Here is a 24,728-nt window from a genome sequence, read left to right as displayed (position 1 = left end):
TCAAGGCGCCTACGATAATACCGGCATCCCCAAACCCCAGCAACTCCCCAACCGTGATCGAGAGTCGTCGCTTGGTTCATCTCATGTCGGGGTGTCCTCTATTGAGGTTGATGATCATGCATCAGTTGAACAGCTCTCGTCACTGCGCTGACCCGTTTGGGGCTGGGCACAGTCAGATGCATGCCCGCGCGCGCCGAAAGCTATTTCTCGACTAAAGTCACATTTCAACGTGACATATCTGTGTTGGCTGATGACATTTCCAAGAAATGTTGGTCCGCCTTTCAACAAATAAATTTCTGGGAGTGGGTGCGGAAAGCTCTTGCCTATCAAACACCCGCAGTGGAACTTCTCTTGGATCGGCTTATGGCATTGATACGATACATACATGGCTCCGTGAGGAGCGCCTGTCCATCAGCGACTGTGATGAACGGTAAGCAAGAGCCTCCTTGACATTTATGAAAACCTCCGGTTGACCTTCTAATCAGTGTCTGTCAAGCAACCCACTCGCTCAGAATACCGTACAACATGCCAGACGATCACGGGAAGACCCAGAGACTCTTTGCCTGCCACTCGTTGACTTTATCGTTTCCCCTCTCGCCCAGCTCTTTTGTCAACTCTCAAGATACCTGCTTGAAAATCTACTTTGCCAACTTTCAGTTCTATCCCTCCGGCACAACAGATATATGAAATACGGCAAGATAGGAGAAACATTTGACACCAGCTTCCAGCTGGTTCCTGGCTTGGTGTGCATCTCCAACTTTTCGGCTTCAATGACGGCTTCCGACCGCAGTTTATTCTTGCAGGAGCGATGTAGAGAAGCTGAAGACTGCATCCGGGCGTGACCCAACTCCGTTGACCGCTTTTAGGAACTCGCAAGCGTAAGTGTATTTGTCAAGCCCATGTATCTTCCCTACGCTAATAGGCAAAGTGTTTGCGGAACCAACATAGTTTCCAGAGCCTCACAGCTGTCCTACAGGCTTTGTCGGCCACCAAGCAAGAAGACCGACTTTCTTTATATCATCTTCTCGACTGCAAGGACCTTTATCAGTCTTATAGAGAGGGAGGGATACCATTCATACCTGCACATCAGAAATATGAAGTACACTTAAAAGGACTTGTCAAACAATTGACAGCAGCCCTGGGGAATGAAAACTCTGTGCTTAGCGATTGTCAATGCGACTCAAAATCCCCACACGTTTTGATACCCTCTGTGCCATCGACAGAGTTGACATCGACAAAATCTTAATGAATGGAGTGGGCGGGTTTGGTATGATGATGAAAATGTAAAAAGGCGCTTCCTTTCTTCCCTCAGCGTTTGTCTGTTTGGCTCGCAGTGAAATACATGGTGTACCTGTAATTGAGCTGCGCCGCTCAATAAATTCATTCCTGAAGCTTGCGGGCGTCAGAACGAAATACGTGATTGTTTTTATGTGATCTCTTGTAGATTGAATTTCGCAGTTCAATCTTGAGTTTGAAGATGTTGAAATATCAGTCCTTTCTGGCCTGCAACTTGCTCACAAATACCATGTAAAGGTGACCACTGGAGGGGAACCTAGGTCACTTCATGCATATAAAGATCATGACCTTCCCCCAAGGAAAAGCATTGCAAACCAAGACGATTGAAGGTTGTCGCGGCACTTATATTAACAATTTCCTTGCTCCTGGCAATCACTGCTAGCATCTCATATCACGAACAGGTAAGATCCCTGATGATCCATGACTTTGCTTATTTTGTATGTTGATTTTGATGAAACATGGCTGACCTTTTCTGAGAAATCAGCTACTGGGCCGGGCCTCTTATCTTCATACCCATTCAATGAACCAGGAACGCCAATTTCCCTACTTGGGAACAGTGTTATCACATAGACGGCGGGCTTCCGCACCTGAACTCAGCCTTGAACCCGAGACAGATATTTTGGTCACAGGAGAAGAACACAAAGAGGCAATCAAATGTCTTGAGTGGCTATACTACAGGAAGATTAAAACTCTTGAAGATACCATCAACAGACTTTCTGGCAAACTTCAATGTGAAACCGACACCAGGCAGTTTCTTGAAGACAAAGTGGCTGAGTTGAAGAAAAGAGCCGAGATGATTAATCAGAAATTCCTGATGCTGCAAAATCAAACACAAAGTGTGCATCAGTCCAACAAAATCTTGCATCAAGCACTCCAAAAGGCCATTGAAGACGCGGGGCACGTTCGACAAGTGAATTCAACAATTCTTGGCCAGGTGGAAGAATACAAAAGAGTGTCAGAGCATCTTCGACAAGTAAATTTGGCAACCCTTGGCCGTGTGGGAGAATATAAAAGAGCATTGGAGCATCTATGTCACAAATGTGGACTTAACATACATGAGATAACTCAGCCGGAGGGAAGATATTAAGCGACGCAATACTGGTTTAGTTTTCACAGGTGCTCTTTTATCACTGCAGCAGACCATAATGCCATCTTTATTCCGGTGTGATGAGCCTGTGGGCAAGCAGGCGATTCAGCTAATCTATGCCATGCCCATTTTGATGATACCTGTCAATTTTTGTTTCATATCGTGGAGCTTCAGGATAAATTCATTCCTGAAGCTTGCGGGTGTCGGAATGAAATATGTGATTGTTTTTATATGATCTTTTCCAGGTTTATCTTTGTCTTGAGTTGAGGATGTTGAAAATATCAGTCCTTCCAAAACAAATGTTTGCTCACATGTCCTGGCCTGCAACTTGCTCACCCCAGGTCACTTCATGCATATTAAGCCCCTCTTCCCACTCTGTCTCACTAAGTTTCTGGCTCTCTCCTCATGCTTGTTCCTAACGCATGAACGATCATGAATCACAAAGCTTTTGAGGCACAGAACACTGTGCTTGCTCTGAAGTGCCATTATCTGTTCCGCCACTCAACTTACGTTGCTCCTCTTGCGCCGCAGTCCAGGGAAGCAGAGTGGTGCATCTGTACCCAAGCGTCTATCGGGAGCCCTGCTGAAAAGCGCCAACATGTTCCGCGTCAAACTTATCACTTTGAGAATGCGATGTGCAGGCTAGAGGGCTTCAAGCATAATGATAATGCTGCAACCATTGTGATGGGAGTTCTAAGATATATGCCCCCTAAATGCATTGTTGTAATTCCAATTGATATGTAAGACATTGTCTCTCATCATTCTGACATTTTGGCTGATCAGAGAATAGAAACGTTTGGCCATTTGTCAATGGCCCTCGAATAGGACATCGGGCTTGGATGTCAGTTACCTCCTTCCTCCATTAGTTCCCCACTCACAATGTCATAGAACCATTGCGACATACAACGCTGTTATCTCCGCGCAACACTTTGTATGTTCAGTTGAAGAGAGCTGCCTTTTCCAGCATGCGATAAATTGGAGCATTAATATGTCTGGTGTCTTGGAATATTCGGAAAAGCAACCCCAAGAAAAGCCTGGGATATTTGAAGTCACCCTCAACGCGTTCTGGTATAGCTGTCCGGTCGACGCCCTCACCTCATGTTACCTGCCCAAATCTTTCCCTTTCTATGAGGTACCGGCGAGGTCTCTATTAAGTATGCGTCTCCTTGAGGCTTGTCGGGAAGATTTTATTGTATTTGAGAATACGCCCACAGTTGAAGAGCTTGCTTAAATTTCCATTCCCAGCCTGTTTGGAAGAACAGAGGGCTGGAGCTTTTTCAGCTTCCGCGTGGTCATGCTTTTGAGGGCTCCAGACACTGGCTCATTTTTCTGAATCACTTCAACTGAGTTAGTGAAAAACCGGTTCCTAGACCTCTGTGCACAACTAGAAGTGATCTCTGATAGAATGGCATGATGGGACTAGGTACGGGCGCTAGGTCCATGGGTCTCGAAGTAATATGAGAGGATAGTTTTGTTCATTCTGGGCTCTAGAGAACTTCCATTTTGAGCAGATTGCTTCATATGTCAAGTAACTCCAGGTGTTTATCCTTCCATACAGCTCTTCCTATCTCAAAGTTCCCGGGTGCCTGAATCACACTCAGACATGCACTCAGATATATAAAGCAGGCTGGCACCAAGTGTCATCAGATTTCCAGCCTGCCTAGGTGCAATGCTCAGACACACCCGCCGGTTACCCCTCTATTGCATAGGCGCTTTCGCTGCCATTATTACCATTTTTTGGTCCCTATTCTGGCTTCTGATATTAGCTACCGCTTGTTGAAGCCGAAGAACAAAAAAATCTCGGGACTAAGAGTGATATGCTTTTCATTGGTATTCTCTGAGAGTATGTGTTCACAGTGTACAGTTCATTTAGATTTCCAGCCTGCCTTAGTACAATATTTGGACACTTACTAGTTACTATTGCGTGGAGCTTTTTTTGCTGCCTCTATTAAATCCTGCATCCCAAACCTCTGCTGACACTCGCATCATGTGTGACTATAAGAGAGTAATCTATACTTGTTGTCATGAAAAAAGTATTGTTGTGGCCTGGTGCACTGTGTATCAGAGAACTCACAGACCCTGTGAACCAAACATTGTTGACAGGTGAGATGTCATTATATGCACCAGTGCACCTTCCGCAGACTGATCAAGGGCAGGGAACTGGCAATAAAACTGTGCGGTATGTTTGCTCAGGAAAAAGGGAAAACCATATGTTGTTTGCTCATTGAGGTATAGGAGGTTGCAACGGAAAAAGCCTTGTGAAGGGAAAATGATTGATAACTATGTTTCTAGAAGTAAATAATGTCTCAAAATCAGTCACGCTCTCTTGAAAATATTCATCAAAGGAAATCTAATCAATTACCGCTACCCAGAGTCATGATCATCTCATCCGTAGGTGCTAACCTAGACTAGATCAGTTTTACGATTACCGGCTGAATGAATGATTCTGCGATTGGTCCTGATTTCTCCAGTACCTCAGAAAAAGATATCGAAGATTCCGCAACCATCAACATAGTGTTGAGTGGTTGAAGAATGTAAGAAAGACTCAAGATCATGACGATAGGTGTGGTCCACATTGAGTATAACCTCAATGCCCATGTATTCCATGGTGCCTGTTTGGTGTCATGCGCCGCTGCGCCCGTTGCCGACCTTGGCAAGGTCGACATCGATGAGCATGCCTGACCTACCGCCAACCCTATTAGGGTCACTTATCCGAGACATCTCTATATAGTATTTTCCCATCAAAGTAGAGAGACCGACGAGCCTTAAGCGCCATGAGTAGCTCCGAAAGCGATTCATACTCTTGGATCTCGGGAACTGGGAATATGATGTTCGAACGAATCGACCAATGTTGAGATGTAAGTGTAGCCTGGGTGTGAAGGATCCGCATCTTGCAGGTGCTCAAGTATCTCGCAGTTATAGGTATTCTTTAGCCCTCTGTAACACTCTGTGCTCAAAGTCTTTAATGCCCTGAAGTTGCGCTCTCTGGATGTGCTTATGAGTAGTTGTACAATTGATGGACGGAGGACACTCACTTTGTATTTTGGACGAGCCACACAGTCAAATATCTCCCTGAGTCAAGTTTTCTCAGATCATTGTTGCCTTTGCATTTGCTGGGCAGAGTTTCCGGTTTGAATTCATTGGATTGATATGAGGTAGCAGGGGTAGGTGGTGTTGAAAATTCAGTTCTGAGGTCTTGGCATGGACTTTTGGAAGGTTTACACGAAGGGCTGGGGATTTTCTCTCCAATAAGGATCACGCTCCCTTCATGTCCCTTCACATGCTTCACCTGACCTTCAGGGACGAGCACCCTTAAAGCGGCTGCCTCTTCACACTGAATCCGGGCCTTGTGCTAGAAGGGTAATTCTCTTGAATCCAGATCTTCCTTTGGCTTTTAGAGGTATACACCAGAGTCGCGTTGGTAGCTAGGATGGGGAAACGCGTACACTAGACTAAATACAAGGTTTCTGCCAGCGATTGGGTTCGGTTATCAAAGGCGTATTGTAGCAGAAAAGATCCGAAGTTGAAGAAAGGCAAGATAATTTAGTACACATTATATTCTCCACCTACTTAACTAGTTAGTTGATTAACTAAAAACTAGTTAACTACAGCAGATCGGCAGAATCTCACAGCATGGTGTACCATCATACATCAGTATTTCTTAGATGTGATATTTGAGCAACTGTTTATCTGAGCACTTGAAGGTAAAACTAGAATCTAAGAGCTGATTTCAATGTTAAATCTACTAATAAGTACCTATGACAAACAGATTATCTAATGGTACTACAGTATCGCGCGCAAAACCTCCAACTCAAAAGCCATGTCTCGACCACCTCAAACCGGTTTTCTAGCTTCCCTCCCTATTCAGATGGCCCGCAAACAGAAAAACAAAAGACTCTATATCAGTGAGATACTCATTGCCCTCTCTTGGCTGAAAAAAGGTTCATAAAGTTCCATGCCGGCCTTGAGTGAGATGGTGTCTCGACGGTGGCTGGACTATGCCTTGAAGGAGGAGTCTTGCTATTACCAACTTGCTGTTGATTCTCCCTGACTGGCTGGCGTTGGTCTGGGCTCGGGCTTGTTGGATCTTTCTCCGCTGGCTCGACCGGGCTCCCTTCCTCCAGTAAAAGGATGTCCTCCACTGACTGAAACCGTTCATGTGGCATTGGGTCTTCCTTCTGACTGCGCTTTGGTTTAGCCATTAAGGCTCGCTGTGGGCTTGGATATCTCCCGTCAAGAAATTTGCCGGCTCTTATCTCAGGACGTTGTGTAACTGCAAATTCTCGGGGACGAAATGGCTCGAATTTGAGGCGCTGTTGTGATGACACAGTATCGACATGATTTTGTGGGCGGAAAGGGTCGAAAGAGCTTTCTAGGTTTTCATTGGCAGTCTCATCGGCCTCGAGTGCCTCAAGAAACCTTTGATTCTGCCTCAGGTATCGCTCCCGAATCAGTTGGTTGATGGTCGCTGGGCTCTGATGGAATAGCGTGTAAAGTTTTGCCAATGGCTCATAACCGACTTGACCGTTGGGATACTTTATCTCCACGCAATATCTTTCTTCATTAATGTCTTTAGCCACAAGTTGGATCCCGTTAAGTGACGGACGATTCGCGAGCCAGGTTTCCCTTCCTGGCATTAATCCACCACGGTATCTCATTTGGGGGAGATGATGTCTGCTGAAGGAGTGCCGTTGGCCCGGCTCCAATTGTGCTACTTTTATTCCCTGGTATTCATAAATAACAAACACCTGACACTCAGCTGCAGAAGGTTGGACCCACGCGACAACATCGCAATGGAGATGTGGACGTCCACTATCAACTCTGAGGTCAATGGTGTGGATATTCTGAGAAGCTTCATGAGCTTTCTTGGAACTATTGGCGGAGAAGAAGTATCTCGGATCGTCAGGCATTGTGAGACCGGTGGTTTCCTGAAAACGATCAACGGAGTAATTCCATTGTTCCGGCGCTCCAAGCTGTTCAAGAATGGCATTATGATCAAGTATGTCCTTCTGGAGGCCGTGCCACGCTGCAATGCTCTCGATATTACATTTTATTCTGTCGGAGTGACCTCTGATTTTAAGAATTAGGCCAGCAACTGCGTTGGTTATACCTGGATGTCCATCTGACTCCCAGGCAAAAAGTGCTTGCATAGCTTGCGGAACCTCCCAAGACCCCAACCCATAGATTTTTTCGATGGCCTTCGTGGGGTCCATGACCCCTTTTCCCGCGAAGGTTATTCCACTTGAGGGCTGCTCAAGATTAGAATATTCAATGACTTCTTCTTTGAGAGGATGTTTCCCCTTATCCTGTCGGAGTGTACCGGGGCTTTCCCCTGCATGCGCCTGGTCATCTTGCCGGGGCGTAGTAGGCGACGCGCGATCTAAATCAGGATAGTCAAAAACTCTTTCTTTGAGAGGACGTTTCCCCTTATCCTCCCGGAGTGTGCCGGGGGTTTCTTCTGCGTGCACCTGGTCATCTTGCCGGGGCGTAGTAGGCGGCGAGCGATCTAAATTAGGATATTCAAAAACACCTTCTTTGAGAGGATGTTCCCCTTTATCCTCCCGAAGTGTGCCAGGGGTTTCTTCTGCGTGCACCTGGTCATCTTGCCGGGGCGTACTAGGCGACGCGCGAACTGCGTTGGAAGATTCAGTGTTTCCTTCTCTGATAGAATGTTTCTCGGTAGGCGATGCTGGAACACTAGGGGATGCTTCCTGTGGTTCGGAGGTAGCAGCTGGGGTAGCAGTTTGGGTTGAAATCTCCCCAATTGGCTCCTTTTCTGGGGTTACTGCTGTCTCGGTTGGACGGTGCCTCCGAAAACCAGTCCCACCTCTGTTGGTAATATATGAGGATGTGAAATTCTTCTTCCGAGGTGAGCGCCTTGGCCCTTCATGTGGCACTTCACCCGGTAACGAGGGTATCTTTATTTTTTCCATGTTTATGTTGGTTATTTCCATGAGGAATAGGAGAGGTTTTATATCGCCCTAACTATAATGCAGATATGCGGAAATGCAGAAATGCAAAAATGGAGAAATGCAGTAGGGCTTCCCCCCCTCCCCCCACCGCCCCCGGAGGCTTTTTTTCCCCCGGGCTTTTTATTCCCCCCCGGGCTTTTTCCCCCTTCAGGCTTTTTATTCCCCTCAGGCTTTTTTTCCCCCGGGCTTTTTGTTCCCCCCCGGGCTTTTAACCCTTTATTTATTTATTCATAGCCTGCCCGCATTCGGTGTCGTTCTTCCGCCCAGTTTTGGCACTCCAGGAGGATGTGCCGTACGGTCTGCGGCCCGTACCCGCATTCGCATTCATGGGTAGGGGTGCAGGTACGCACGGAGGCCAATCTTGCTGGTGCGTAGCTGTGTGATCGCGGAGCTAATCGCTCTGCGTGTTCCTACTTTTTCAGTTTACTATTCCCCAGGCTTCTCCACCACTTACCCGCCTAGGGCTTTTATTATACTAGTATTCACTCTTGTTTACTTGGGAACTTTTCTGGAGTTTCGGAGACTGCTTAAATCAAACCATGAAATTTCTTTCTCAAGATATATAGTCTATTTATTGAAAAAATAGCTCTACCTGCCCCCTAAAAATATAGAACCGATATCCTTAAGAAAGTCAACTAATCCGCGTGCGCTTTCTCATTGTTTTTGGCAACTTATTTGATTTCCGCTTGAGACAAATTTTATAGGGGCACTGGTCACATGCGCTGCACTTGAGAGTACTAGGAGCGCCGTGAGTGCCAAAGTGAGCATCAAGACCTTGTTGCTGGACAAACCACTTCATGTTCTGAGGAAACCCACTCAGATTATGGTACGTATTTTTGGCCGTTCGTAGCGATAAGCTGATTGTTTCACTTGGATGTCGAACACAAAAACTGACGCTTTTACGATAACGGTGGCAGGCCTTGCAGATATCACTGTCCAAACCACACTTAGTCAACACCTCACGGGCTGTGACAAACTCGATATCCAAGAGATTTAGCTTGCTAAGAGCCTTGGTAAATGCACGACAGTCTGTTCGACACCTGATGGAGCCATAGCAGCGATACTGTCCTTCCTCGAACTGCGGGCGCACATCAAGCACAAAAAAGAGGCTAGAGGCCAGTAACTTGGTTGTTATCTCAACAAGCTCTTGCTTGGAATGAGGCCGAAGATGAACAGAGCGGCGAAGAAAGGATAAGCTACGCCAGTCATCCAGCCTAGGCAGTTCAGGAACAGGAGGGTCGACCCAAAAGATGTTTGACTCAGTCTTCCTTGGAGCTTTGGCTCCATCTAGATAACCCATGAAGGATCTCCAGAGCTGTGTAATGGAGTTCCCTTGCGGGCCATATTGTTGGTTCTTCTTGTGTGGCATACCTGTTCCGAGGACAAGAATCATGTCGGCGCCAACATTGTCTGGCCATATTTCTGTTGCTTCCTGGAGCGCTACATCAGATGGGTTTGGAACCCAGAGTCCTCCATCAGTGAAGGTTCCTCCGGCAGTAAGTAGTGGCTTGAAATAACTAGTCAACTATTAGTCTAACACCTTAACAAAAGGGCAGTCATCGTACACTGGAGCTGCAGATGTCGCGCGTCCCCTTTATCAATGTAGAGTCAGCGGAAGTCGATCACATACAAGACAGATGAAAACTCACGCTTCCCATAGAAATGGCTCATCATCAGTGTGTTTTGCTCGGACCAATGTGTAGCCTGCATCAAACTCGGATTAGAAAGCCAAGTAGTAAACCATCATGGATTCAGATGCACCTTGGCCTCTTGTGTAGAAGGAGGAGCCGTTGTAGTTCGCCATTAATGCCGGGATGTTTCCGTTCTTCATTGTCGATACAGCAACCCTAGTGCTTGAAACAGTATCATGTATGTGTCCAAACAGCCGCCAAACTTCGCCGAATACTTGTCGCAAGCAATCCTCTAAGACTTTCTCATCGTACATGGCATCGAATAAAAGCCATCGCATGATAGACCTTGCGTGGTGCCAGAGAGAACCATTGGACCGGCGAAAACATTGCTTGAGGAGATCTTCAAATGCTGTGGAGCAGTGCTTAATACTCCATTTTAACACAAATATCCCCAGAATAATCAGCCCTCCTATATCAAAATTAGCGAGAGGTCGTCAACTGTAGATGATAGTCAGAGAAGTATACCGGAGCTAGTCCCAACCGCCAAGTCAAACATCTCGTTCAAAAGACAGTCACCAAGAAGGGCCTGTAGTGACTCCAATGTCTCTAATGGTACAACGCCTCGGCAGCCTCCCCCGGCAATCGCAATTATTCTTACTCCGGCCGTCTTTGGTTTAAGGTCGATCAGATTCGGACCCAAGCCACCACAGAGCGTGCAAGTTCTAATATCAAAACGGTCTTCGCGACCAACAACCGGATGGCCGAAGGTCCGAACGCAAACATCACAGGTTGAGTGTCCACATCGGAGTACACGCTCCGGTGCTCGAAGGAGACAGACCAAGCAGGTCTGGTTTGATGTGAAGAACTTCAGGTTTTCCTTGAGGGAGCCTAGGTTATCAGCGTGAATTTGTGCGGCAGATCGCTTCCCGGTCTTTAGTTCGAAAAAGAACTTTTTCAGGCGGTATTGAATATCGTCACACTGGAAGCCTGTGTGATCTGTGCTATTAGATGACTGAACGAATGCTTTCGTGCATCTCGGCCGATAAAATGAATCGAAAATAACTTGGGGATCAAAGTCTATATCACAGGTTAGAGTGAACTGAGTTCTTGGGAAGTTATCCGGAATCATCTTACAATGCATCTTCTCTGGATATGCATCCATGAGTATACTCGAGGCAACAACAGAAGATATGGCATCATAAGGTAGTCTGTTATCCATCGCGAGCTTCAAAAAAATGGAAAGATGGTCCACTTTGTCCTGTTGAGTTTCGAGCTGTTTCCGAGCTGCTAACGCAAAATCAAATGGATCAATGGTACTGTTAGAAGTATGCGTTATTGCATCTTGAAATAATTCAGTCAGGTGCAGCGCTGAAAACAAACAGTGGTATTGCTGGCGTGTGATATGTGCCAATGCAGCCCGGCAAAGAATCTCCTCTTTCAGCTGATGAACTGAGGATCGTTGGTTGATGTTGAAATGAACCACATCCAGGGAGGAGAAGGATGCATCGATACATGCGCCGCCTGGGAGGATGTCCGCTGTTGGCCCACTTGTCTCAGAGGTAATAATCATAACCATCGGACGGACGGCAGGTGGCAGGGTCGATGCACTGCCAATCTCAGCCCAAGATTCCACCCGGGTGATTGCCGCACCTAGGCTGGGGAAATCATCGGCAAATATGCAGATCACATCACAGAAAAGAAAAAGCAGCCTTGCATGTATAATGTCAGATAAATCGTGATTGGTTGCAGACCATGAGCAAGGATGTAATTTGCTCTCATGGCAGAAGTTCCGATTAGTTGTGCAGCTCGCGGCAGAGAAAGGGTTACTCTCCGCAAACATAAGAGGACTATTCTCGCTAGCAGTAGGGTCATCCAACTGCAGCACAATTTCCTTTGAGGAGCCTTTTTGTTCCCGGTGTCGCTGGGGGAATAGCTGTTGAATAGCGGCATCTTTTGCACCTCTACCCAGGAAATGTATCAGCCGTAGGTGCTGCTGTGATGCCCGAGGCAGTTCCTCCACCAGGCGACACATGCGGCCCGTATCCTCTAAAACAGGGTGGTCGCCTCGAACCATATGAATCCATTCTTGGTGCTTGCAAGAAGACATAATGGTGGCAGAGACCCTTCCTTGACGATTCGCTTCAGCTCTGTCTATACACGATTGAGATAGGCGTGCGTCGACACTCGCAGCCATGGACAAACATATATATATGTATGTATGTGTATATAAGGCGTTCCTGCATTTCTGCAGATCTGTCGATCGTTAGACGCCGAAAATATCAAGTGATTTCAATAAGGGAAAGATAATATCTCTCTTTGACAAGGCATCTGGGTCAATGGTCTCCTGCATATTATGGATCACATAGATGTTGATACACGGGATTTCCTGGATAGAGCGGAGCACTATTTGGGAAAAGCAAAAATTAGGATTGACTGCCTTGAGTTTGAAGGGAACACGTCTCGTGCGCGAACAATCAATACTCGCCACATTTCCCATCTTGCCAATGTTTTCAAGAGCGGATGCTATCGGCTCCGCCCTGAGAATTATGTACCTGCTCTGGTAAATAGAGCTGTGTTGGCCCGTAGCCTTGAACTCTCTAGTCTGCGGCAGAGGGACCTTCTGCGCGACGGGGAGCCATGTGAGCTTATACTTCCGGATGGCGCAACTCTGACGGCGCTGCATGGTCAGCATCGGCTGCTAGCGGCCAAGGAAGTCCTCTGGCCAACAGATCAATGGTGGGTAGTGGAGCTTTACAGCAGTGGTAAGCCGTCATACTCAGCTTCACGCAAGATTGACACTAAAAGGAAGATGTCCCTGAAACCAGGCCTGCCTTCTTCAACCAAAGCTGCAATCTGTGAAGCATATTCCCATGAGCTACGTTTTTGCCACGGTGATATCTACCGCCAGCTTCGTTATCACGAAATGAACGGAGAGATAGAAGAGGCGGCACGATGGAAGTGCAGATTCTCCAAAAGCATCCGAGACGATATTGACAATTTCCAGCGGAAGCATGGCCGGATGGCCAGAGAGTTTGATAGGCTTTTGCCTTTCGTTGGTCTTTGGCCTGGTATTGAGCTTGGGGCATTCCACCGGTGGTTGCACTCAAAATGTGACGAGGTAAGTCACGAGGGGAATGATAAGCCGTGAATGCCCTGACCAAAGGACACAGGCGTATGTTCACTATCTTCAACGTATGTTTGACAGTTGGTCGTCAATCTTCGGAGACCAAGAAGAGCTCTTCCCCCTGTTAGATCATAATACTGTCTTTCACCTTGAGACCCTCGCCCCAAGACATGCCACCCGGGATGCTGGAAAGATTCGAGAACTGATGCAGGGAGGACGGATTTTCTCGATGGTTCGCCATGATGAAGACCGCCGGGTCATTCTTGAACAGCTTCTTGCAACCGATGGGCGTATCTTGTCCTTTAAAACATTCCTGCAAGATACACTCTACCTCGAGCCCTGCGCGAAAGCATTACGACGTCTCCTTCCGTCCAAACCACCCGGCTCGTTGCGGGAGGCATTCTTCGGATCCTACACCGGAGTGAACCAGGTACCGGGGGAGATTCGTGTTCAAACGAGGGAGTCTGGGATGGTAGTATATCACGGAACACAGGCCACCAGCAGAATGCTTGGATATGCACAGCTGGTGCTCGCTGTTATGCGTGATTTTCCTCTCATGACTCATGTTGCCCCCCGTCAAGCTTCTGGGAAAGGAAAGCCCATCATTGAAGGGTGCAGCGAGGAATACTGGTATCAGCTGGCTACGCTAGCCTTTGAACTTGGTTTTGATACCACTGAGATTAGAAACCTGCGATCCGGCAATCCATTGGAGAACCTTGCCCGTGCGTTCATAAGACGCTCACGCCCACCGGAGTTATATGAAATCAATCAGCACCTGCTCGATAACCTAGCAAGCCACTTCGCCGAGCAATTCCCAGTGATCGCGCAACCGCGGTATCGCGCCGGGCCTCCTGTGTTCACAACAGACTCGGAAGCTATCGAAAAAACTGCCCGCTGGAACCGTCCATTGGATACACATTACCTGAAAGACAGGGAGTATATGTACCTTGATGTGATGTATAACTATCATCCCATCACGGCCTCATGCCTCACATCTTTGGCTTTCCAGAGGGATATCTTCGTGTCATTCTTTGGCGCTTTGCCGCTATATCCGGTGGGCGGCGGGGTCGAAGGACAAGATCCTCCACCGCCATCAGTGCCTCCGTCGCCCCAGCTGCAAGATTATAGCCCGGTAAGAGTCGATAGCAACCCAGGAAGCTCCATTTACAGCGACCGAGAAACAGAGCCCCATCTATTTCAACCGCTTGATGGTGACATGTCACCGTCGAGTATAGCAAGGATGCTAGTCGAGAATGGTTCTCTGGCCCTCTATGACTGGAAGGAACATCAGATTGCAAGGTTCACAGATGGTGATCGGGAAAGATTTTATCGTACCGTAAGCTTGCTTGCAGATAAAGGTTATTGTTTCCTCAGACTAAACAATGAGGGTAGAGTGGCTGTCTATCTCTTACGGGACCTCTGGGACACATCGCAGGGTGAGAAAGCCATTTTAGCTGGACCTAAGGAGGATCTTGCCAACTTTGTGGGAAGGGCGGCCGAGATTTTGAACAATTTCACTAAATATGTCTTGAGGGAGAGTAGTTGAAATAATCAGAATACATTAGAACTCGGCTCCGGGCGGCCAGCCGACCCGGAAGCCAAATTATTAGTTAACTAGCGTTGGATGAAGCGTTTAGAACACAGGAGGCCAGAAATCACTCGCTTTTCCCACCCTTTCACTTGCGGCAGCATTCAACCTTGTTGCTGATTTTCGTCTTCTTTCTGCATTGCCTCCGTCTGGTATTGCCACGAAATCATCATAATTTTCGGTAATCAGTGGCAGTCGAGCCGTCTGATTGAGTCAGCAGAGTTTTTTTGGTGTAATTCAGCGGCCACCTACAAGGTCTTTACTCGGAAAATTTTTATCATTTTTGAAGCAATAAACCTTTCCGTCACAATCAGAGACGATGACCAATCCTTTGAGCTGAAAATCCCGGCAGAGCGAGCGAAATTTTCGAAATACTGTTCTTCTTCGCTTCGTTTCGGATTCAACTGTGCCTTGTTTGTCTCGAGCGGGCGCCATGGTCCTTTGCTTTTCTTTTCTTCTTTTCCGGATTCGAGGCAATCAGTTATTTTCTGGGAAGAGAAGGATCAAATCTGCTTTGAAACAATGAGTCTGTGGTGGGAGAGGACTTTATAAATCGCTTTCTGGTGCTAATTATAGAGTGACCTAGCCGCCGAATGTCGATAACGCTTCTCCCCTGTCCAATCCATATATAAGTAGTATCCATATTTAGTATCAATATGGATTGGACAGGGGAGAAGCGTTACCAGAAAGTTTCCTTTTTGATTTGGCCGAAAACAATATATAATAAGTGTCCGTTCTATATGCATTCAGCCAAAAGTGGTGGCCACAATGGATTTTATACTCCTCTATATCTTGATTCTAGGTGGCTGCGTGTTTGGGCTTCTTGTTCTTCGACTTATCACTCTCCCTAGAGGGTGTCTGGCATATGTGTGTCTCAAGCTTTTTGTATATCCCAATGCCGTTCGTCGATCCCGCATCTCGCCTCCCATCACACGATATGGGCTCTTTTTGCAGGTTTCCTACTGGTCTGTCTCCCTCGCATGCAACTTTGTTAGGGTCAAATCAATTGCGGAGATAGGTTCCCGAGCCGGCCATCTTTCGATGGTGAATATGGTCCCTCTACTCTTCACCGGACGATCGAGTTTTGCTGCAGATTTTCTGGGGCTCTCGCTTCGCCTATATCAACAGATGCACAGCAGTATTGGCCTGTTGGCTTCTCTCCAGGCACTCGCCCATGTGTTAGTGGTTTTGCATCAGCGAAACTTTAGGCTCGAAGATTCAATTCAATTTTATGGTTTTGTGGTATATCCCCTTGTTGGTTTAGAGTATTCCCTGGCTAATATTTCCTCTAGAGCATCTTGTTTCTAGGTTGCACTGTCCTGGTGAGCATACTCCGTGCGTGGATCTTTGAAGTATATATCAAAGCGCACTACCTCTCTGCTTTGGCAACAGCGGCTATGCTTTTCTATCATCTTTGGCTCCAGAGGTTATTCTCAAGGTTCTTAATGCTTATCGGTCTATCGGTTCTGCTGGCTAGCACAATTTTTCGCTTCTGTTTTTATTTGAGGCGAGCTGATGCTCAAGTAACCATGAAAGGCTCCATCTCAAGGATTATCATCCATCCTAAGAAGCCATTTCGGTTGCGGGCAGGGCAGTATGTCTACATCTGGATGCATTGCGGAAGCAACTGGTCCTTTCATCCCTTCATGATGGCTTGGCAGGAGGCAGGGAGTGATGGTAAGGCCACCCAGATTACGCTGCTGGCCCGAAGGAGGGCGGGGTTCACATTGAAATTGCATGAACACATGCACAGCAATACGGTGCGGACGTGGATTGAAGGGCCCTACGGCAGGCCACCGAGGATACAAGGCTATGACCGTGTACTGATGATTTGCACCGGCGTTGGGATTGTCGCCCATATTCCATATATCAAGGAGTTCTTAGATTGCTATAAACGATGGAAGGTCCCCGGCCGCAAGATTTTTTTGGCCTGGGAGGTGCATGAAAGGGGTAGGAACAGTTCAATCTTGGCAAAGAATCCGCTAATATAAACCTTGACAGCTCAATTGGACTGGGTACGTGACTTGATGGATGAGCTGTTGAAACAAGATCAAGATGGCTATGTAAGTTCCTTGTCTTCTACTCCAACAGTAAAACCTATCTCACCTCTGTTAGATTCTACGAATTGCCCTTTATCTGGTCTACTCGCAGAGGAAAAAGAGGAAACCGCGGGGGGAACATGACCGTATCTGGGAGTTACCGGGCTTCATAAATACTGAAAGAGTAGTGACTCGCCAGTTTTTGCAGTCTAAGGACCGGCTGCTTGTTACCGGTATTTCTCTTTACCGTTTAGGCTGGCGAAGACTAACAGGTCTAGTCTCGGCTAATGATCGTATCCGTGATGGTGTAAGAGAGTTGATTAAGAGCAAGATGCAGACAGATATTAGGATGATTGACCTTGATTTCCAGCCGTGGGAGGAAAGCAAGCTCGAACAATCCACACCTCTCAGCACCGCCGTGTAACCACATGGTTTGAAGATTGCGGAGGGGCGTGTGAGCACGGCCCACAGTACCTTAGAAAACCAGGATTATTGTCGCAACATGAAGGAAATCAAACATATGCAGTAGAAAAGTTTCCATGTTACCATACTACACCCTATGGGTCTAACCGTAGGTCCATACACCCAACTTTTAGACGCCCTCAGACGTATCTCATGTAGATATCCCATATACATGTAGCTCAACTTAGGCGTCTTCTTGAGGTTTTAAAGATAACTGTCGGCATGGTTGATAGGGAGCACTCTGCTCCATCTAACAGATATAATCATTCATCCAGACAACGCTTTTAAAGGAAATCCTTGTGCCATCCGCGAGTAAAGTTAAGCAAGATCAGCCGTTTGCGGCTAGGTATGCGCCCAATAATCATGGAAAGATTGTTGATTGGTATAGAGGGAGCAACACTGCACTTGGGTTTCTTGTTCTGAAAAAGTCAAGAATGCGCCAATATAAGTTACACTAGTACAAGTAGGGTTAGATCGAAATACCACCGAGTCTTATTCTCCTTCATAGTCCGCCCAACACAATTCCACCAGAACCAATCTCAAGACACCTATCTTCCAGTCATAAACCACCTAACCATCTCATTAAAAGCCACTCGCAAATCCCCTCCTTTCCCAAAACGTGCTTGTAGCTGGTCTTCCTTGGTGTTCAATGCCGCATCAATAATCTTAGCAGCATGCTTTTTAAGCTTCCGTCGGCATTTTCGTTTTGCTTCACCCTTCCAACCGCGGAGTTCGCTAACTGAGGCCAAGGTGTCAAATACTCGGATGGCTTCTTGGGGATATGAGGGGGTTCGGGCCAAGGCTTCGTCGAACGATATCGTATAGGCCTGTTGAAAACCTTTCTTATACTCAGTGACATATGGCAACTTCTGCTCTTCGGCATATTGGATTGTCTCATGATATCGCCGATGATATCACCACCGTGTGCGATCTCATTTCGAATACTTGTGGTTTCTCTGTCTTTGTGGATTCCCGGCCGGTTGGAAATTCGCCCTATCCTCCAAAACCCCATGGCGTATTCCGATACGAACCTTTGTTGAGGCTGAAAGCTAATCAGGTCAGTAGTTGCTCTTTATACAGTCAAGTGTGCTTCTTACTTTGTCCTGGAGAGCCGCTGTTTTCTTTTCAAGCGCCGTATTTTGCTCCTCAAGCATCGCACTTTTCTCCTCAAGCGTCGTGTTCTGTTTCTGGAGTGTTTCGATTCGACCTCTGATATCCGAGAGTTCGTGTAGTACTTTTTCCATGTTTTCCTCCTGTGAATCTAACAAAGCGAGACTCTCTCTGTTGCCAAGTTGTTTTTTGGAGTGCTGGATGCCAAAGTCGTGACAGTCGGATATCGTGTTTTGTAATAGCCACTCGAGAGGATCATCTCCGCCCGGGGGTGGATACATTCTTTTACACAGAGTGCCATCGTACTATTTGACCATCAGAAAAAGAATACCTTTGGCATAATTTCATTATCCCAAGTTTGGAAATAGACTACTTGCCATGTCGTCATCCGGAGGGTATTCAAAAACAGTAGCTGATACCATTCTTCAATTCTCTTGGCTTGTCACTTCGATTCGAATCCGTAGTCTGTGGAATGTACGGGTCAAAGCACAGTGTCTCTGGTCGGAGGAATCCTTCTCCATGGCATCTGCATGCATGTTATATCCTCAGCTGTAGACAGTTTAATATCTACCTTTCTTCTCCAGCCTTTGTTGGCGAAGTAAAGTTAAGAGGTTTGAAGGAGTTTCCAGCAGTTTCAAGTTTGCCTGCTAGACAGTCTCCATCCCTTTCAACGATAAGAAAGAGATTATTTGCTTTCACCATCTTTTTGATCTCTTTAGAGCCAAAAGCATTGCCAATGTTTCCTCCTCATCAAAGCTCTATCCCTAGGTTTCATTGAGCAGTGTCAATGATGATCTCTTTAAACACATTTCTCTTTCTCTTGCGTTGATTTCCATATTCTTCCGCCTTGTCTTGGTCTTGGCCCACCTTTTTGGTACTCTAAGGACCTTTTCCGCAACTGCATTTTTCCACTTGGGCTAGATCAATGACCATAAAGAGTAAAAGCGACTCCATTTCCCCCATAAACCTAAGCTGAGTTGAGAGATTGAATAAGCAAAAATATCAGCGGACCTTTCTAGGATGTGCTTTAGCGCGGCTTGGCACGCTAGGAGCGTGCGACTCACTTGGTAGTTAGGATGATTGAACCTCGCCTTTCCCCCTTTTACATCTTCAATAGCAAGAGGGAAATAGTCACTTCCATTCCAGAATCTGGTTCATGGTTTGAAGGGGGGTTCTCTCATTTGTTGGCGGAGATGATGTTCTGCAACATGATAAGGCAAGGAGTAACTTATAATAAGTCACTTATGCAGATGGGGGGTTCTTCAATTCGACCGATTTGTCAAAATGGCAGATGTTCAGTTTGGCAATTTGATTTTCATTCTATTCACATATAAGCTCTTGCATAGCTCTTTTGAGATTTCAACACATCGCAATTCAAATTGCTCTGTTTCCATGGCGGAGCCAGAACAGGCAGCCCCAGGTGGGATTGAAACCCAACCTGCCCCCCCATCAGTGCGTGAACAAGTTCGCTTTTGTCTCCGCCATGCTCTATCTCTTGATAGGCAGGATAACCAGATGGGTATCCACCTCCTTCAAAATCTCGATACTGGCACACTTGATGTTGATGCACTGCATTCACTCATTGAGGATTTCCATACCGAAGTTGCTTCCGGCAACGCTGATGAGGCTTTGAACATAGCGAGAAATCTTGCCCGACAGTATAATATCCCTATAGATAGTATCGAGCAGTCTCTCCGTGCGGACAGAAATGCTAGTTTTACTAGTGGAAGCAGCGCTGTTACTAGGTCTCTTGTACACCGAGAGCCCAGCGGCACTCGGCATAGCCAGGAATCTGGCGGTAATTCCGCTGCTACTCAGGCACTTACAAGCCGAGGGCCCCGTGGCATTCAGCGTAATCAGGAATCTGATGGCAACACACTCGATCTAGGCGCCCTTAGCCAAGGATTTGCAAATCTGGACCTTATAAATGAAGACATTCGCGATGAGTACGGGACCGCAACTGATGGAACTGTTCTAGCCTGGAATTACGCCGGCGCGACGGGCTTCCAGGTGTTTGTTGCCTACGAAAACAACGGAGCAGTAACAGCTAGACTTGAGCCGGGCCGTTTTCATAGCTTTAATAAAGATACCCTCCCACAGATGACTTCGACCAAACGCGGGCGACTCCGGACAGACCGGACTGAGGAGTATTACTTCCAGCGTGGTGATATCCTTGGAATCGGCCTCGTCGCTCCCTATATCGACGAGAACAGCGAGGAAGACCCAGTCGGAGCATTGGCACCAGGGCCCCGGGGAACAGTCTATCCCAAAGTTGTGGTCGAAGTTCTATATCGCGATGGCCACATTGGATATGAACCAAAAGGCAATCTCAGCCAGCTTCTTCGAAAATCAGAAAGTGAAGTGAATAAAGTTATTCACTTAATGTTCAGAAAACAAGAAGAGAACTACCAGAATCAAATTGCCCTGGGTGGCAATCTTCTTGAGGAAAGACCGGATAACACTTACTGGAGAAATACGGAACGACAGTATAATCAGCTGCGACAAGCGCTGCGATGGCAGGGCATCGCGCCATACCAGGAGCCGGTTTCCTGGGACCAACAACTGCTACAGAGGTGGCCGCCGGAGCAATCCAGCTTTGCGCCTCAGCAGCAACTACTTGGAAGGCCAGCCCCTGCGCAGCAACGGTCAGGTTGGCGCCAGCCTCCAATGCAGCAACAAGCTCCTACCACAGCACTAGACTTGCAGCAGCAGCTTTTAAATGTTCTGCAGCAGATAGAAGCCCAGCAACCATCTCAGACCCCTCAACCGCCTCAGGCTACGAGCAGGGCGCCAGCCTCGCGGCAGCAGATCTTAAATCGATTGCAGCGGCTAGGAGCCCAGCAGTCATCTCAGTCTCCTCAACCGCGCCGGGCTACTAGCGGGGCACCAGACTCGTCGCAGCAAGTTGCCAATATCTTACAGCAGCTAGGAGCTCGACAGTCATCTCGCAGTCAGCAACCCCGGAATCAACGCAGAGTAGAGACTTTGAGTGCAAGCCTAAGTCCATTGGAGACGCGACGACTTCTGCTGGAGGGGTCCCAGGCAACGCCACAGCCAACAGATCCATTTGACATGCGCGCATCGAGCGGCCGTGCTGCCGGACGGGCCCAGCATAGTGGCAATCGAGGCGCCCAAGCATCATCATCAAGTAGCCGCGTTCCCGGACAGCCTGAGCAAAGTGGTGGCAGGACTGACGAGCGTCAACCGACATCTCGCCCGACCTGATTGACGCCACCATCGTTTCTAGCCCCAGGAAATTATCAATCACCCTCCGTTGAGCCGGAGGCGAAGCAGTAGAGTGTCCAGTTTGATTTCTTATATCTTTCTGCCATTATGTGAGTTTTATCAGCTATCAGAATGTATGTAACTCAGTAGCTAGTGAATTTAGTATATCTATACATTATTTCACAATCACTTTTCTTCTGGCATCTTCTTTTTCTGCACTTCACGACCGAGTTCTTCCAAATACTTGTGCTGTTCCTTCACCATCGTATGCAGTTTGGCATTTTGCTGCTCAAGTCTCTCGACCGACTCCATCAACCTTTTCCTATCGGCCTCGCTATAACGATAGGTCGCGAGGGTATGCTTTAAATTATTTAAGGCTTCTTGCGCGGCGGGATTGATACGGTATCCTTGTACTTGGGAACCTTGCGGATCCTGAGAGGGAGTTTCGGTGCCGGAGGGGGCCTTGCTTTCCAGTCAAGTTAGCATGCTGATGTAGTGACTAGTATTTTTCTGTGCTTGCCTGTCGGAGCTGATTACTATCCATAGGTATTTTCCTAAGGGCGGAATATCTATTAGTACAGATTATGATTGTGTTTGGGAGTTGAAAAGAAATTCTACACACCCGCGAAGTTTGTTGACTGAGAAAGTGGTAATAAATGTCTAACTAACATGCGACATAGGAGATGAACACAGGATATATTTTGATCATACCAGTAGTACCTGCTGGAATAACAGAATGAGACTATAGCGTCACATGATGAAAGAGAGATGCGGGGGCATGCAATGGTCGGCGCTAAACTGGGCACTTTATCCTTGCCATTACTCTTTCAGGAAAGGAGACAGCCAGGATGCAAGGATAATAGAGACACAAGAAAACAAAACATATCGCCACCCAACTCCCAAAAATCAGTTCTGGTTTGACAAATCACTGACGGTTTCTCCAATATGCTCTAGGAAGGGTTGCAGTTGCTTGATATAATTCGTCAGCCGGGCGATTTCCCTACAGGCATCAGTATGTGATCACTGGAATACGACTGAAGTATTTACTCATCCATGTTCTGAAGTCTGATTTCATTAGTAAAGTAACAGTTTGTCCCAAATTTGGGAATAGATGCCTACCCAGTTGTTAGGAGTTGAACCTGTTCAGAGAGGTTCTCAACCCTCTGTGAGAGCTCTTTCAGTGAGATATCAGGTGTTTCTGTAATGAGATCCGGAACCTCGATTTTCTCAAGAACTTCAGTATCTTCTATAACAGGAAGCATGGGATCAGCAGCTCCGGCTGAAAAAGCCGTGCCGCCAAAATCAAAGTTTGGATCAAGGAAAGCGGGGTCAAGGCAAGGGACGCCTAGACCTTCCTCTGGAGCGTTACCCAGCTGAATTGCGAGTTCCTCGAGCTCCTCATCGGTTAGCTTGTCAATGTATTCCATCGCGAAGAGGAAGATGGTATAAAAAAAACTTGAAAAAGCGATTCTTGTAAAGTATCACTTCGAGTTGATCTGAGATTTCTCAACAAATCCAGTGCCTGATGCGGGTTTATATGCAATCCGCTATGGATCAAATATGCATTTCTCCCGTTTGTAGGTTTTCGCCCCCTCCCTGAGGGAAGCGGTTGCAATGGCGGATTTTTACTAGACTCCGCCTCTCGATGAGTGGGTCAGACCGAGAAACTGGGTGACAGGGAAGCATCACAGATAGAACCAGTAACATTGGTCAGTGGCATGTACTTCTTTGGGGACGGGATGTCTATTCCAGAACTCTGTGAATTTTCCAGCACAAATGGAGGATGGCATGCTGAAAATATAATCTATTCATAGCCCGGAAGTTGCCGAGCAGGACTCTCTCAAGAGACACCAGCCAAACACTCCTACCGAAAAATTAACTCCTCCAATCATATGTCAAGAATGGCGTCCGGTCACAACAAGCGGTATTATAAGTGGGAAAAACTTATCTTGTCTCTTTGGTAGCCCAATAGTACTCACGGGGAACCATAACGGAGCTCTTCAACAGCCGTGTCGACCCTGATCGCCAACGAGGAGAAAGACCTCTGAGATCCCAGTGGAAGTACATTCAAAAGCACGGTGTTGATAAGTCGGCTCATGAATCCGATGGCTCTGAACAAACTGAGGTAAGTCCAAAACATGTCGACTACAAATGCTCCTTGCAGATTGCACTCAGCCGTTGGCTTAGGAATCGCTCTCCCAGCATCAGGACCCGATCGTCTGGCGAATTAGGTGGGAATATGAGTTAATGCGGTAGACAAACCGGGGGGGGGATGCTGCGTTTCGTAGGGGGAGAAGCGTTTACAAATGTTTTGGAAGATATAAATAGACACCATGATCAGTGGATGGGTGGCTCCCGAATATAAATACGAGATCACCAACCATCTTCAAGCAGCGGAGTAAAACTTACGTCCAACACGTTATCCTACAATGGCAGCAAATCAGGCTATCACCACCCAGCATGTAAGAATTGTCGGACTTCTAGCCCAACTATTATTGCTGACTGTACTTCAAGGTCCCTTCACGACAAGTTGTTCTCGATATTAGTTACCTCTGGGCGGTCTTCGCGCGGGAGTCTAAAAATGCCCAATATATCGTCCACCTTGAGAGGTTGTTGAATAAAGCCGGAGAGACGAATCAGCGTACACAAATCGCCCATAATGAACTCCTTAAGAGATACAACCAACTCGATGAACATCACAAGCAGCTGGCAGAGCAGCACGAACACCTTCAAGAGACACATGCCGAGTCTTTGGCTACTAGAGGCGAGATTATTGACAAACTATCTGATGCCCTCGAGGCTCAAAAGCTTGCGGATGCAACGATCAAAATGTTGGAAGAGGAAGTCCGAATGTGCCAACGCGCTGCGTACATGCATGACAATGATATGGGCGATGAGAATGTCTGATATGGTTATATAGTGGGGAGAAAGTCCTATCTCGAATCGGCGTGCTTTAAAATTTCTGTATCAAATTCGATCTGAGCACTGATGGAACCGGGGAGAAGCGCTTGTGGTTACAAGGTCGTCTAAATAAGGTTTTTTAGGTTAACGGGTGTTGTACCCGCTCGCCTAAACCCGCTTGAAGAGCCGCGCGCTACTAATAACAGATATCATTGGTCCAACTAGTTAAACTTAAAAATTCAGCCACCAAACCGCCTCACATTTGGTAAGATAGCAAAGGAAGAAAAAACTAT

At 47.0% G+C, this 24,728-nt stretch overlaps 11 protein-coding genes across 11 annotated transcripts; 5 read left to right on the top strand and 6 right to left on the bottom strand.

Moving 5' to 3' along the window:
- Positions 1–2,815: 2,815 nt before the first annotated feature.
- D8B26_005379 (uncharacterized protein) lies at positions 2,816–3,614 on the top strand (the record flags this gene model as incomplete). Its single annotated transcript, XM_066124825.1, has 2 exons — positions 2,816–3,123; positions 3,272–3,614. 2 exons carry the CDS (start codon positions 2,816–2,818, stop codon positions 3,612–3,614), a joined length of 651 nt encoding a protein of 216 aa, XP_065980906.1.
- A 2,683-nt stretch (positions 3,615–6,297) lies between these two features.
- D8B26_005378 (uncharacterized protein) lies at positions 6,298–8,316 on the bottom strand (the record flags this gene model as incomplete). Its single annotated transcript, XM_066124824.1, has 1 exon — positions 6,298–8,316. One exon carries the CDS (start codon positions 8,314–8,316, stop codon positions 6,298–6,300), a length of 2,019 nt encoding a protein of 672 aa, XP_065980905.1.
- Positions 8,317–8,986: 670 nt separating this feature from the next.
- Positions 8,987–12,093, bottom strand: D8B26_005377 (uncharacterized protein; the record flags this gene model as incomplete). Its single annotated transcript, XM_066124823.1, has 5 exons — positions 8,987–9,872; positions 9,921–9,947; positions 10,005–10,059; positions 10,117–10,455; positions 10,512–12,093. The coding sequence occupies 5 exons, from the start codon at positions 12,091–12,093 to the stop codon at positions 8,987–8,989; spliced, it is 2,889 nt and encodes a 962-aa protein (XP_065980904.1).
- A 702-nt stretch (positions 12,094–12,795) lies between these two features.
- On the top strand, positions 12,796–14,656 carry D8B26_005376 (uncharacterized protein; the record flags this gene model as incomplete). The annotated part of the gene is made up of 2 exons (XM_066124822.1): positions 12,796–13,104; positions 13,157–14,656. 2 exons carry the CDS (start codon positions 12,796–12,798, stop codon positions 14,654–14,656), a joined length of 1,809 nt encoding a protein of 602 aa, XP_065980903.1.
- An 87-nt stretch (positions 14,657–14,743) lies between these two features.
- D8B26_005375 (uncharacterized protein) lies at positions 14,744–15,133 on the bottom strand (the record flags this gene model as incomplete). Its single annotated transcript, XM_066124821.1, has 2 exons — positions 14,744–14,902; positions 14,951–15,133. The coding sequence occupies 2 exons, from the start codon at positions 15,131–15,133 to the stop codon at positions 14,744–14,746; spliced, it is 342 nt and encodes a 113-aa protein (XP_065980902.1).
- A 1,211-nt stretch (positions 15,134–16,344) lies between these two features.
- D8B26_005374 (uncharacterized protein) lies at positions 16,345–17,161 on the top strand (the record flags this gene model as incomplete). The annotated part of the gene is made up of 3 exons (XM_066124820.1): positions 16,345–16,648; positions 16,700–16,761; positions 16,814–17,161. The coding sequence occupies 3 exons, from the start codon at positions 16,345–16,347 to the stop codon at positions 17,159–17,161; spliced, it is 714 nt and encodes a 237-aa protein (XP_065980901.1).
- Positions 17,162–18,257: 1,096 nt separating this feature from the next.
- Positions 18,258–18,649, bottom strand: D8B26_005373 (uncharacterized protein; the record flags this gene model as incomplete). Its single annotated transcript, XM_066124819.1, has 2 exons — positions 18,258–18,614; positions 18,641–18,649. The coding sequence occupies 2 exons, from the start codon at positions 18,647–18,649 to the stop codon at positions 18,258–18,260; spliced, it is 366 nt and encodes a 121-aa protein (XP_065980900.1).
- Positions 18,650–19,593: 944 nt separating this feature from the next.
- On the top strand, positions 19,594–21,534 carry D8B26_005372 (uncharacterized protein; the record flags this gene model as incomplete). Its single annotated transcript, XM_066124818.1, has 1 exon — positions 19,594–21,534. The coding sequence occupies one exon, from the start codon at positions 19,594–19,596 to the stop codon at positions 21,532–21,534; it is 1,941 nt and encodes a 646-aa protein (XP_065980899.1).
- Positions 21,535–21,720: 186 nt separating this feature from the next.
- On the bottom strand, positions 21,721–22,212 carry D8B26_005371 (uncharacterized protein; the record flags this gene model as incomplete). The annotated part of the gene is made up of 2 exons (XM_066124817.1): positions 21,721–21,996; positions 22,204–22,212. 2 exons carry the CDS (start codon positions 22,210–22,212, stop codon positions 21,721–21,723), a joined length of 285 nt encoding a protein of 94 aa, XP_065980898.1.
- A 365-nt stretch (positions 22,213–22,577) lies between these two features.
- D8B26_005370 (uncharacterized protein) lies at positions 22,578–22,961 on the bottom strand (the record flags this gene model as incomplete). Its single annotated transcript, XM_066124816.1, has 2 exons — positions 22,578–22,599; positions 22,654–22,961. The coding sequence occupies 2 exons, from the start codon at positions 22,959–22,961 to the stop codon at positions 22,578–22,580; spliced, it is 330 nt and encodes a 109-aa protein (XP_065980897.1).
- A 1,002-nt stretch (positions 22,962–23,963) lies between these two features.
- Positions 23,964–24,441, top strand: D8B26_005369 (uncharacterized protein; the record flags this gene model as incomplete). Its single annotated transcript, XM_066124815.1, has 2 exons — positions 23,964–23,996; positions 24,049–24,441. 2 exons carry the CDS (start codon positions 23,964–23,966, stop codon positions 24,439–24,441), a joined length of 426 nt encoding a protein of 141 aa, XP_065980896.1.
- Between the last annotated feature and the right edge of the window lie 287 nt (positions 24,442–24,728).

This window comes from Coccidioides posadasii, chromosome 3 (assembly GCF_018416015.2).
Source record: "Coccidioides posadasii str. Silveira chromosome 3, complete sequence".
Classification (NCBI taxonomy): domain Eukaryota; kingdom Fungi; phylum Ascomycota; class Eurotiomycetes; order Onygenales; family Onygenaceae; genus Coccidioides; species Coccidioides posadasii.
This window is presented reverse-complemented; position numbering and strand designations above follow the sequence as displayed.